Source organism: Pavona decussata, unplaced genomic scaffold (assembly GCF_977016875.1).
Source record: "Pavona decussata unplaced genomic scaffold, jaPavDecu1.1 SCAFFOLD_64, whole genome shotgun sequence".
NCBI lineage: Eukaryota > Metazoa > Cnidaria > Anthozoa > Scleractinia > Agariciidae > Pavona > Pavona decussata.
The window spans coordinates 1,509,164-1,523,079 of NW_028145484.1; the positions used below are offsets into that span (position 1 = coordinate 1,509,164).

Consider the following 13,916-nt stretch of genomic DNA (forward strand, 5'->3'; position numbering starts at 1 on the left):
CAGAAAAAGTTGAAAACCCCCCGCCGCTAGACCAGCGTTAAATATTGGTTTCCAACTGAGTGTCGAAAGCTATTTCGCGTTTACTTTAGTTTTACTTTTCTACGCTTTGTGATTGGTTACTAAAACTTGCGCCACTTTCTTAGCAAACATAACTGTCGTGACTTGCTCGCACTCGTTTTCCCGCGCTGAGCACCGGTCACATGTATCTGCTTCGAGTTCTCATTGGTTCATGGCGTTACTTACATCTGTTGTGATTGGTTAAGGTGGTTTCTTTGGTTTTTGTTTTACGACACTCACTTGACAAGACTCACTAAACAAGATGCCTGGAGGAGTTCACGCGGGGTGATTTGGTCTTTGAATGGCTACCCACGGTCACAATCTGTTTATACGTTAAATTCAAGCATGGCGGCCGCAAGATGGCGGCCGTTTGATCGGAGTGTACTGTCTCGACGATAACACTGAAAACAGGAAATAGCTGACAACAAATAGCTGACAACAAAATGCTCCTGAGTTTGCTCCTGAGTTTTGCCATCTTAACCACTCAGAAGAGTATTAGTGGTCTTTCAAATGATGAATTTAATTCCCCAAGCTTATTCAAGGGCGAATGGACTTATATTCAACCTCGATCAAGACAGACTTCATGGATTCGCAAGCGATTCTTAAACTGCCGATTAAGCTACTGCACTGATGGTTGTTCATCTTTCAACCCAATAATATTGGAACTTAATTGCTCTCTGTGGTGACATTCACCCTCACCCAGGACAAACTACCGACAGCGACTCATATGTATCTCGTCATGCAAAGCAAGCGAACAACAATCTTCGCTGTTTATCATTTAACGCCCAGAGCTTATGCAGTGTAAATAAATCAACCGATGGATCGTTTGTTAGTAATTTGCAGTCCTTTCAAGACCTTGCCTTCGTCGAAAATTTGGATATAATAAGAGTAACCGAGACTTGGCTCAACGACAACATCTCTAATAATGAAATTATTCCAACTGGATATAACATTATAAGGAAGGATCGCTCCTCTGGAAAGCGTGGTGGTGGCGTCCTCATTGCTCTACGAAATAATATTAATTACAACTTAGTTTCACTTGGAGCATGGTCGAATGAATTAGAAATTGCTGCTGTAGAGATTGAACTTATCAACACCAAGAAAACTCTGATTTGTGCTTTATATCGGCCACCTAACGTCGATACCAACGAATGGCTTCATTTATTTACTTCATTTCTTGAATTTAGCTCAAACTACGAATCAATTCTTATCTGTGGTGATTTTAATTTCCCGACCTGACTTGGAACTCTGATCTTGTAATCGAGTCTCAAGATATCAGCTCCGGATCTACAGACTTCAGAGAACTTACATCAGACTTTTATCTTCAGCAAATTAACATTTTTCCGACAAGGAAAAATAATATTCTTGACCTTGTTTTTACAAGATCCCCTGAGGCTATCAAAAATCTTGAATGTGTTATGGCAACACAATTAAATCTCTTCAGTGATCACTACCTATTGTTTTTTGATCTCAATGTTCGCGCAAAGTCATTGGCCTGTGACACACGCACAGTTTACAATTATCGTCTTGCCGACTGGAATGGCCTTTTAGAAACCTTACGGCTAACTGATCTCTCACCGTCTGCGACATCCACTGATATCGACTCAGATTGGCAGCAATGGCTGGACCTTTTTCTAGGTGCAGTAGCGGACAATATTCCAGTAAAGTCCTTTAAACGTAAAAACACTCCTCCTTGGCTAGACAATGAAGTTAAATATCTCTTGAAAAAGAAAGAAACTGCTCGACGTAAGGCCAAAAAGTCAGGGCGACTGAACTTCCATGAAAAATTTCGAGCTTTAAGACAACGAACTAAAAAATTGTTAACTGAAAAGCGCAAAGAGTGGTTTCAAGGTTTGCCTGATCTATTGAAATCAAACTCCAAAAAGTTCTGGTCTTCATTCAAGTATACAACTAAACAATCCAGTGTCCCTAACGAAGTGACGTGGACTCGTTCCAATGAATCGTACAGAGCGGACAAACCAGTCGATGTTGCAAACTTATTTAACAGCTATTTCTACTCAGTTTTCAATCCACCCCGCTCAACCAGTGAGTATGAGGACTTTCAAGCATCCAACATCTCAGCTCTCTTTGTCTCCTGTCGAGGTTCTCAACGCCCTTAGTGTGTTAGATGTGAACAAAGCAACTGGTCTCGACAAGATCCCGGCGAAACTTTTGAAAAACTGTGCACCGTGCATTTCTAATTCATTGTGTACAATCTTCAACAAATGCTTACAGCTTGGTAAACTTCCAGCTGCATGGAAAGTGGCAAATGTTATCCCGATCCACAAAAATTGCTCTCCTGGTGAAGTATCCAACTACAGACCCATCTCTTTATTACCTCTTGTTTCAAAGGTCTTGGAACGTTGTGTATACAATCATCTTATTAAGCACATTTCTAGCCAGCTTCACAATCTACAGTATGGTTTCCTTAAGGGAAAATCAACCACATCGCAGCTTCTTCAAGTCTTGAATGAAATTGGTGAGCTGCTTGATAAACGAGTGCAAGTTGATACCATCTATTTAGACTTTGCGCAAGCTTTTGACAGAGTTGACCACCAGCTTCTCCTGAAAAAGCTACGACTATTTGGCATCAATGGCAGTCTCCTCTGCTGGTTCTCCGATTATTTACATTTTAGATTTCAGAAAGTAACTGTTCTCGGTAAAACATCAAACATTCTCCCTGTTCCCTCTGGAGTACCTCAAGGGTCCATCCTATTGTTTCTAATATATGTCAACGATCTGGCCATAGCCACTGTCAATAGTTCCGTAGCACTATTCGCGGATGACACCAAGTGCTACCGTACCATCACGAACACTGATGATGGACGACTACTCCAGGAAGACCTCGATCGAATCACTTTATGGTGTCATGATTGGAGGATGGATCTCAACCAGTCTAAATGTACCGTGATGTCTACAACGAGAAATGTCAATCTAGTGGAAACACCTTACTTACTTCAAAATACACCAGTCAAACGTACTGATGCTCAAAAGGATCTCGGGATATTAGTATGTAAGGACTTGAAATGGAACAGTCAAGTACTAGCGGCTGCCTCTAACGCTAATAGGATGCTGGGTTTTATTCGTAGGTCGACACTTGAGGTCAAAAATCAATCTGCTCGCAAAGCACTGTATACAGCCTTAGTGATGAGCAACCTCTCGTACAGTTCACAAGTATGGGCCCCGCAGTCAGTCAAACTGATCGAAATTATCGAGAGAATACAACGACGTGCAACTAAATATATACTCTCACTACCCTACAGGACTGGTATCTCGTATAAAAACAGACTAACACTCACAGGCCTTAACCCTCTGTGCTATTGGCATGAATACTTGGATCTAGTCTACACTTATAAATCTATTGTTAATAGTTCTGACACCAATTTTAAGATATTTCAACCTATTAGAGTTACCAGGCTGCTCTGCTCCAACTAAGAGTATATTACTAGATATACCTAAAGCTAAGACTGTCACGTTCCAGAACAGTTTTTACTCAAGAGCCTCAAGAGCATTTAACACACTTCCAGACTTCTTGAGGGACAATACAAAATCTATAGATGTATTTAAAACTAATTTGAGGGCATACTACCTATATTTGACTTTAAATGTGTACGATCCCGCAGTACCTCAAACGTTCAAAAGTGTCTGCATAAAATGTCATCAAAGCAGATCGTTACCTGTATTATTAGTTAAAATGTGTTGTTAATTAGTTGTCAATACTTAATTATTATGATGTGATTTTATTTATACAAGGAGTCTCGTTATTGGAACATATCGTTCTGTGAGTTCTCTCCTGTCAGAGGTTTTTCATTTTGTTTTTTTTTTCTCCTCTGGCGAAATAAAATTCCGGTATTCGATGTAATTAGTCTGATTTCAAACGTCGAAGTTTTCATGTGCCGAACCGAATTATTGGAGTTAGCTTTTTACAAGTTATGCAAAGCTCCAAACCAGTGCTGAGTTGTAGAGTCAGGCGATGACGAGCAGCGATGCGCGGGATGAATTCTCCCGTCGTTATATATTCCGAAGTTGTTCTCCTTACCATTTGCACCCGGACGTCCGTCAAGATCGCATCCGAACTGCTTTTTACTTTGGTAGCTGTTGATGAGCCAAGCTCTCCCAGGTTTCTGTTTCGTCGCTGCAGTGCAGTTATGACAATTATTGCCACGGATGTTTATGTAATCATAGTGGCGACAAAGATCCGACCAGGTACCAAAGATATCGTGGCCTTCTAATTTGGCTCGTGCGTAATCTGTATACTTGAGACCTTCAACGACAAGAAAAAGAAGGAGCCATTTATTGTATTATTATTAATAATAATAATAATAATAATAATAATAATAATAATAATAATAATAATAGTAATAATAATAATAATAAAGGCTTATTGGCATTCCAAAAATGAATTGGCTCCTCTATGCTAAAAAAAAAGTTCCTATTCTACTCTTATCACAATTCAATTCAATTCCATTTTATTTTCACACGTACAACGAGATTCAATACAATACATAAAAAAAACAATAAACATTTATATTACAAAGGAAGATTAAAAAGAATTAGGATAAATCTGTTTGGTTTAGTGTGAGCAGTGCCTAAAGGAGCATGCTGCTTTCGAGTTGGGCACTGCTTACGATGGAAGAGAAAATTATTTCGGTGGAAGAGAAAATTATTTGTAAAGGTTTGAAAAAGAAAAAGAGCGTGTTTAGCGAACGGATGACGGTGAAGAACTCTACATTACTTTTGGTTTATAAGCAAATTTTTCCTGTATTTGGTTTTAAACGAAGAAGCGGAGTTTGATTGCTTAATGTTACAGTCTATTGTTTCCCATATTTGTGATGCTGCCAATTGAAAAGTGTGTTTACCGTAGTTAGTACGTATTTTTGGTCTGCTATAATTTTGTCGAGATGAAAATCGGGTATTGTACGAGTGCCGAGAGGATGCTGTGGAAATAGAGTTTGCAAAAACAGGACATATTTGATCATTTATTATTTTGAACATGAAAATGGCAACCTTGAGTTTGAATTTATTGTCAATGGTTAGAATTCCCAGTAGATTGAAGTAAACAGTGGCATTTTCTCTTTTGTGAGCAAAGAATATATTTTTGACACATTTGTTTTGGGCGGTGCGAATTTTGTTGAGATGGGCGGAGTAGGTGTTGCCCCAGCTCATTAAACCATAGTTGATGTAAGGATAAATTAGTGTATAATAGAGTTGTTTTAGAGTATTCAGGTCGACATAAAACCTTAATTTATTGATAATTCCAGTATTTTTTGATATTTTACTTTTGACGTGCTTAATTTGTTGTTCTCATTTAAGATGTTTGTCAATATAAATTCCGAGATATTTAATAAAATCTTTTTGTTCAATTTCGTGGATTTTTATATTAATTACACGCTTAATTGGGGAGCTGATCATCACAAAATTAGTCTTTTTTATATTGATTGATAGTTTATTAGCTGAGCAGTAGTAGAGAATATTATCAAATTCAGTATCATAGTTTGAGTGATATCTTCAAGGTTATTGCTAGAATAAAATACGTTGGTATCATCAGCGTATATTGTGAAGAGAAGGTTTACTGGAACAGTTTGGCATATCGTTAATATAGAGAAGAAAGAGGAGAGGGGATCCCTGAGGAAGTCCACAAGTTAAGGGTAGCAAGTCTGAATCGGTATTTCCTATTCGCACGTATTGTTTTCTATTTGACAGAAAATTTCGAAACCAAGCTAAGGGAGTACCGCGGATGCCATATTTGCTGAGCTTGTTTAAAAGAATTTCATGATTTATTGTGTCGAAGGCTTTTGACAGATCTAGAAAGTGTCCACAGGTGATGTTTTTATTGTCTATTGACGTTTTAAGGTAATCAGTGATTTCTAAAATAGTTGTTCAGTAGAGTGACCCTTACGGAAGCCGAATTGGTATTGGAAAATGATAGTGTTTCTCCAGAAACGACTCGAGTTGGTCATGAACTAGTTTTTCGAGGACTTTTGAGAACGGTGACAAGGTGGTGATGGGGTGGTAGTTTGTTGGGTCGGTGTGTGCGCCACTTTTGTATATGGGAGAGACACGAGCCATTTTTAGCACATCTGGTACTACGCCTTGTGCGATTGATTCATTATAGAGTTGGGTGATAATTGGCGTGATAACAGCGGCACTGATTTTTATTAACCGATTAGGGACATGGATAGATGACTTATTGGCATCAAGAGTTGAGAGTAGGTCATGCACGTGCATTTCGGTGACAGGTGACATAACAAAGCTAGACGAGCATGAGTATCTTGTATATTCGTTGTGGTGTTTATTGGTGCTAGGGATAATTTCGGCTACCAAGAATTGGTAGAATCCTGTTGGATTGAAGTAGATACCGGCATAAGACAAAAGAAACCGATTGTTATTGGCTGCATTTATAGACACCCGAAATCCAATTTTGAACAATTCGCAGAAAATCTAGATGAGATACTCCGCAATCTCAATCAAGACAAACGCATCGTCTATATTTTAGGTGATACCAACATAGATTTTTACAAATTTCCTACACACAACCCTACAGAAAATTTTTTAGATATGTTGTTTTCTAATATGACTCCGGTCATCACTAAACCAACTCGAATAACCGAACATTCTAAAACCCTGATCGATCATATTTACACTAACGCGCCGACAATGCATCTCTCCTCAGGGATTGCACTATTTGACATATCTGATCACCTACCTGTCTTCTGTCTTTCCAACACCAAAGTAAAAACAAATCACCAAAAACAGTCTTATAGAGACTGTATACCTTATCACTACACAAACCATGGTATTACCATAAATGCACCCGTTTTAAGGACAGTGCCTCTTTATACAGAGGTATTTTCGCTTCATTTATGACTGTGTGGGAAACGTAGATCTTAGCAAGGGATATTGGAATCCGCAAGGAACATTTTTCAGAAATGAAAAAGCATCTAGACTGGGGAGGGGGGCGAGGGGCGGATTCTGCCGGCGGCGACTTTGAACCTAAACAACTATTTTAATATTTGAGAAAACGCCCTGAAAATTCAGGACTTTTTTAAAAATTTGTCTGGGAAAAATGTACAGTGCATGTTACCTTCAGTAGGATAGTTGCAGGTGACTCGCAGGTGTGTGGAGTGATAAGCCAGGGATTGCATGTGTGGCAGGGACAGACGGTAAGCGCTCCAATCCACATAACTGTTGGCGTCATTCTTTGGAAAATCCACACCAAATTCTTTGTCTTCGAACGCGACTTTATTACTCAAGGAAAAAGATTGAATCAGGGTCCAAACAAATTCAGCTTCACTTTCCATGTCGCAGTAGACAGGAAACTTTTCCATCGTTGAATCGTAGATGGTGTAGTTTCCAGAAGTCAAGTTGCCATTGTTTACGGCGACATCCTTGCAGCTTCTTGCAAGCTGTGTCTCACACCGCTGACCAGTGTGAGTGACAGGACAGGTGCAGTTGAACCGTTTTCCTTTGGCGTTACAGATCTCCTTGCAGTCTCCTCCGTTCACACAGGGATTGGGACGACAACATCGGTTAACACACACATGTTTGCCTGGTATGTATTCCTTTCCCTCCTAACGAGATAAAAATAGACAATAAGCTGCAAGTTTCTTTCGTTAGTGGGTATATCTTATTTTTATCTTCGTTCTACTGTTAAGTTTTTATTTCGCGTTTTTCTTTTGATCATTAGCAATTAAATGTTTCTCGCCTCTTTTTAAAGTTCTATATCAAAGTTAATAACTTTCAATACCCTGTCTAGCGGATGTAATAAGGGGATGGAAGGGGAGGGACACCAAAAAAAGAAAGCGTGGGAAACAAAAAGAGGACCCCCATTTTATCACATGCATGCAGAGAAACCGAAACAAGACAAGCCGGTATACAATCAAACAGAACAACAATGTCGACAGTTTACCTCAACCTACCTTTACCGTATAACTCCTTACTAGATCGTAATAATTCGCCCCTGATTTACATTTCATTGCAGATGGTTCCATGTCTTTGTTGGCATCGTTAAGCTCACAGTTATTTCCCTTTGCAGAGGGGAAATAATTCATGGATGCACAGAGACAGTCATCTTTGCACATCACGTGACATTTGGCGGCGCTGGCGACGGTCAATCGTTTAAACACGTGACCCTCAAGGATGTGGTCATGAATGACATCTTCGTCGATGACAAACTTGAACTTTTGGCAATTAGCTTTTTCCTTCCCGTGAACTAATGTGCGGAGAGTTAAGTAAGATACCAGGAATGCCACTTGTAGGAAGCGTACAACGTCCATAATAAACCTATAAAAATAGGCAGTCTCAGACTGCATGTGTCTACTGCAGTACTGGTATAGAAATGTGATATAAAAGAATTGAAGAAAAGGGAAATAAGACTGAAATGAAAACGAAGAGGGAGGAGTGGAAATAGGATAGAGATAAAAAAAATGGTTGTAAAAATGTTGCACAGAATACTGGTGAGTGGAGATTAAGCTGGTATCGTTTACCACAAATATTTTGTATGAAGAGAACTGTAACTTTATTCTAACATAAACAATATATTATATAATCTTACAACGTGAACCACAACTTTGTACTGAAAGCAATGCAGCAAAGTTCTAAACATAACTGAGCACTGAAAGCAAAGTTGTAATCTGAAACGTAGGCATAAAATGCAACAGAAACTGTTAATTAATCTATACTGAACTTATGAATGGCAAGTATCATTTTTTAACCCTTTGACTCCTGTCGTGTTTCCATAGTTTTCGCATAAATAAAAAGTAGTAGATAAACAAATGTCGTTGGCTTCCAAAATTAACTGCATATTAAACTAGAATGATTAAACAAATGTTTTCTGGTGTAAAATAATATGGTGACCTATTAATCATTTGCCGAAAAACACAGTTGAACGCAAAAATTGCCACAATTCACGGCATGTTGATGAAGACCTTTGGCATATCAAATTTCAACCCGCTTATGCAAATTGTCCTCGATTACGCATTTGCAGCATTTACGCATATATGAATTGACAAAGCCACAAAAATCAACAAGAAGCTTTTTCAACAAAACGTTTTATTGAGATAAACAATGCATTTGCTATTAGAGGCAGAAAACTTTCAGTTTTTTTTGCGTGCGTGCAAACACGCATGTAAAATTTGAAGACACTCTGTGTTTGTTCAAAGCGATCTCTTGCAGTAAATTCGGGCACGTTTGCGATGAAAATTACAGAAGTTACAGAATTCTGGCTCAAATCATCACTTAAACTATTTGTAAAAAGCAAACCAACATCGGAAAACATCATTTACCGTATTGTCGCCATTGTCCTGATCCGGAAAAACAATCGCTTAGATCTCGGTCAGTCGAGGATTAGCGTCGGCTTTCGATAGGATTCCATTTGGGATTCCTGTGGCATTTACACTCTTACACTCTTACACTCTTTCACTCTTTCACTCTTTCACTCAACCCGATGACATAGTGTCTACGCTTCTCTAGAAGCCGTAGACACAAAAAGCGTAAACAAAATGAGATTAGTACTTTTTGAAGCGTTTGGTATAGCAACGCAAGTACACACGCAAAATCATATGTAATGAACTTTCTAAAACTCCCTTACAAAAATATTTTTCTGCACGCAAGTTTCTTGGTTGAAAGGCGATTTAAGTCGTTCAGAACTCGTCAAGTCTAGAGTCCGTACATACACTGAGACAGCTTTCTGTAGGTTGTCAAGCCGGGACCTCAAACGGGCTATTAATCTTGGCGAGGTTTTTGTCCTCAAGTATGAATTCATACGGCTAATATCTCTCACTGGTACCGAGGAAGTCAAATTATGTAATCATTTTAATTAGTTTTTGTGTTTAGTCTTCGTCGCCAGTCTCTATTTTATATTTTTGTTTTGTTTGTAATATTCAAACTTATGTGGTGAATTGGTCAATTATGACTTTACCCTAGGGCGCAAATGTTTTGATGCAGGTCTTCAAGCTGCAGTTGTTTTTCAGTTTAAGGGGACAGCTGCACCTATTTTTGTGTCATTTTGAATGGTCTAAAAATATATTTGTGTCTATAGAAACAATAAAAAAACAGTTTAGTACGTTAACAATCACCCTACTTGTGTAAATTACCTTTGGCTGCGAATAGCTGGGATGCATCTAAGGGAAACCAAAAATGATGAACATTTGTTCTTCCTTCGAGAAATCGCTTAATAATTTCGTCGCGGCACTCAAAGAGCAATTTCGTGTTAGGGAAAAGGTTTTTTGTCCAATAGTTGAGTAGTTTTGACCAAAATGCAGAGTAATCTCCGTGAAAATGCTTTTGTGTTTACAAAATTTGTGGAACCAACAATTTTATAAAAAAATTTTAACCTCAAAAAAAGGCGAAAAAAAGCACCCAATAAAACATATTTTTAATTTTTTCTTGTAGTTCCTTACACGCAACACACAAAACGTTTGTAAAACCGCTAAAAAAATCGTTCGAAGACCTTTTTTCTTGGCTTGCCGTTTGGTTTATTCGTTTTATATGAAAATCCTTTACTCATCTCCTTTTATGAATTTTTTTTAGCGATTCCGGGAAATATCGGACTAAATCCAGATTTCGGCCACGTATCAAAGAGGACTTAAGCAACAAATACTTGAGAAATGTTTTCAATAAAGTTCTTGTTGAGAAGAAAACAGTGTTGAGCCTAGCTAGCTTAATAAAATTCCAACGAACACAACATTTTGTGGTAACAGCAACACTATTAGATTTCAGATATACATACCTTTTTCAATTTCACTTGTTTCCCACACGTATGACCACGAAAGGTACACAGATCCTGTATATTTAACTGGATTTAACTGCGCTGTCAAAACACTCACTCCAGTCGGCAGAGTTAGACGTGTTTTAAAAAACGTGCGTCTTTGGAAAGGTTTATGCTCCAAAACTGTAAAAGCCAGATGTCGCAATGCAGGTTTATACTTGAATAATTACAACATAACAAAAACATATTCTAGATCCCACAAATGATGACACGGTATTCTTTAAGCAACCCAAGGGGGTCTGAGTTTTCTATACTTCCTTTTTTTCTGTTTTCATTTTAACGAGAAAAACTGATAAATAACGCGACGTTTTATTATTTCTTGTCAGAACGAAAAACACTGTAATTCTTAGCCCAAAGTATTTTTTTGTTCATTAAAGATTAGTATTATTGTAGGTAATAGTGACTAACTGCGCTCCAAAATCTGCGTCTAAATTTCATAGTGGCTTTTTTAAAGAATGTAGCGGCCAGTCACTAGCTGGTCGAATTTAAGAATAGAAACTTTAATTTCATTTTCCGCAAGAGGTGAAAAAACAAATAACACTTGGTTCCACAATGTATGGCCACAAAAACTTAACAATTTCAATTGTATTTTACAGGATTGCCTGCCGAAAGACTACTGCAATACTTTTAACGTGTTTTCGAAAACGCGCGTCTCTAGGCAAGCCAATCCTCTAAGTTAAGACTGTGAAAGCCAGATGTCACAATAAATTAGACTTGAATAACAAAGGAAACATATTCTAGATCCACAAATCTCATCTCAAGGGGCTCCCAATTTTTTGCTTTTGTTTTCATTTTAGTAAGAAAATGTAATAATTTAGACGAAGCTACAGTGACTGGGCTCGAAAACTTGCGTTGAAATTTCATAGTTGCTTTTTTCAATAAAGTATCGTCCACTCACTAGCGTCCTCGGAGACCCAAGGGCAGATAGTTTGGACGAGGAAAAAGTCGTAAAAAAAGTACTTTTGTTTGTCGATTTTTTTTCCCGGCCGTTTTGCCGAGTTTTTCCTCGTCCACAATATCTGTCCCTGGTCTCCGAGGAACTCTCATTAGTTGATCGAATTTAAAATAGAAACTTGAACTTCCTTTTGACGTAGGAGGTGCCAGACGCCACAAACAACATGTATTTTTAGGTTCTTCATTCAAATGCTAAATATAATTTGGCCTCGTTGTTCCATATGTCCAAACTTTTTCAAATATTTATTAGCTTGCTCGCGTACTACTACCCACCCCCACCCCTCCACCAATAGCCTAATCATGTTTATTGATCTAGCCGAGTCGAGAACAACTCAACGGGTGACGTCACGATCGGCCGCGCGCCAATACAGGATGACTGGGGACGAAGGACGAGGCTAGGGTTTGGAAACAACACGATAACAAATTCACTTGGGGACACACAACGTGCCCTTGGTGACCTTAACTTGGCTCTAGACTCCCATCAGCGTGCGTAAAGAATAAAGAACAAAGTCAAGAAAAGCTCACGTTTGGTATATTTAACAATTATTCCACGAGCGCGTGTTGGATATGAAATGATAGATAGCCAACGAGGCGCGTAGCGCCGAGTTGGCTATAATCATCTCATATCCAACAAGCGCAAGTGGAATAATTGTTTTATTAAAAACAAACGAGAAATATTGCTAGATCTTACTGATTTCGCTGTGCAAAGAACGACCAGAAGGCAATTTAATGGTCGCCATTTCTCGGCCATGGTATAATGGCTCATATACCATGGCCGCTAAGCCAATCAAATCCCTCGAATTGCATTATACAATGATGCAGTTTTTAATAAATATATTTATTATATGGCTGGCTCCGCGAGCGGGCAAGATGAGTCAAATCCTGCGCTGTGATTGGCTACCCGAGCGGGCAAGATGGAGCTATCTTGCCCGCTCGGGATTACCCGTTGCCCGTCCGCTTGGCATCGAAAGTTTAATCCCAACAACAATGCAGGTTTTCTTCGATTTTCTCGTTGTTTTGGGGGAAAACGCTCACTAAAAAGTTCGGTAAACTCTCAACATTTACCTAAAGGAAAGGAAAGAGAATGGAATCGTCCTGGTGTAGTGAAAACTTTGTTTCAGCTACAATGAATGTGAGTTGAATCGGTGAGTTGCTCTGCGTGTAGTATTTTAGATAGAATTGATTTTGAAAAACTTATTGTCTCAAGTCGAGTGCCAAATTGATAAGTTCTCTAGGTTTGCAATTACTGTATTTAAATCATAGCGTAGTGGAAGTTGCAATTAGTGTTTACAGCAGTTCAGAAAAGTATTTTTTTAAAGTTCACCGAAGAAGCTCACGTTTTTGATTTAGCCGCGTCTTGCTTGTTGTAAACAACAAAATCTTGCCGAAGTTTCGCCCAGTTTTCTGATTTATCTGCTCTTTTTTTCGGCTTATGTTTGCAAATAATCTCAAAATCTATTGTTTCATTCAAGAATTAATGATTGGAAGCCGAAAACTGTGTAAAAATTTTTATTATTTACGCCACCGCGCGATCGGCTGAAAATGGCGAGTTTGCCGGATTCTATTCAAATCTTCCCGCTCATGCGAAAATCTAAATTTTTCGTTCTCAATAATTGTATACTCCCTTTAAGCCATTATAAAGTTAGAACCCTAAGATAATTTAGGATTCCTTGTTTTCCACGATTACATGCTAATCCAAAAATGCACTGAAAATAAATCTTGCACCGGCCGGCTAATGAAGAATTTCTTTCCGAGTAGAGCAGTTTCACGTCGTGTTTTGTTTTGTTGTTGTAGTTTAACTTGATGGTAAAACCATACAATAAATCCTTTATTGACCAAGCTTGTTCGGTCAAGATGGCTGGATATTGGCCTCGTTCTTTTTTTGCGTTTTTATGTACCTCGACTTCGTCTCGGTCCATAAAAACGCAAAAAAAGAACTTGGCCAATATCCAGCCATCTTGACCTCACGCTTGGTCAATAACGCATATATATGTATTCACTCGCGGTGAAGTAAAATAAAGCCACTGAAACGTTGGTTTAACTCAACATTGAGCTTGAGCTTGTGAACTTGTTCTTATTTCAATAATCATAACCATGTACATCTAGAGAAGAAGAGGTCTTATTTGAAACAACCGAT

The 13,916-nt window shown here is 38.5% G+C and overlaps 1 protein-coding gene across 1 annotated transcript; it reads right to left on the minus strand.

Annotated features, from left to right (window-relative positions):
• Positions 1 to 3,873: 3,873 nt before the first annotated feature.
• LOC146478348 (uncharacterized) lies at positions 3,874 to 11,079 on the minus strand. Its single transcript, XM_085111870.1, has 4 exons — positions 10,787 to 11,079; positions 7,977 to 8,340; positions 7,142 to 7,628; positions 3,874 to 4,321 (listed from the first exon to the last, which is right to left on the minus strand). Exons 2-4 carry the CDS (start codon positions 8,331 to 8,333, stop codon positions 3,981 to 3,983), a joined length of 1,185 nt encoding a protein of 394 aa, XP_084967996.1. The 5' UTR covers positions 8,334 to 8,340; positions 10,787 to 11,079; the 3' UTR covers positions 3,874 to 3,980.
• Between the last annotated feature and the right edge of the window lie 2,837 nt (positions 11,080 to 13,916).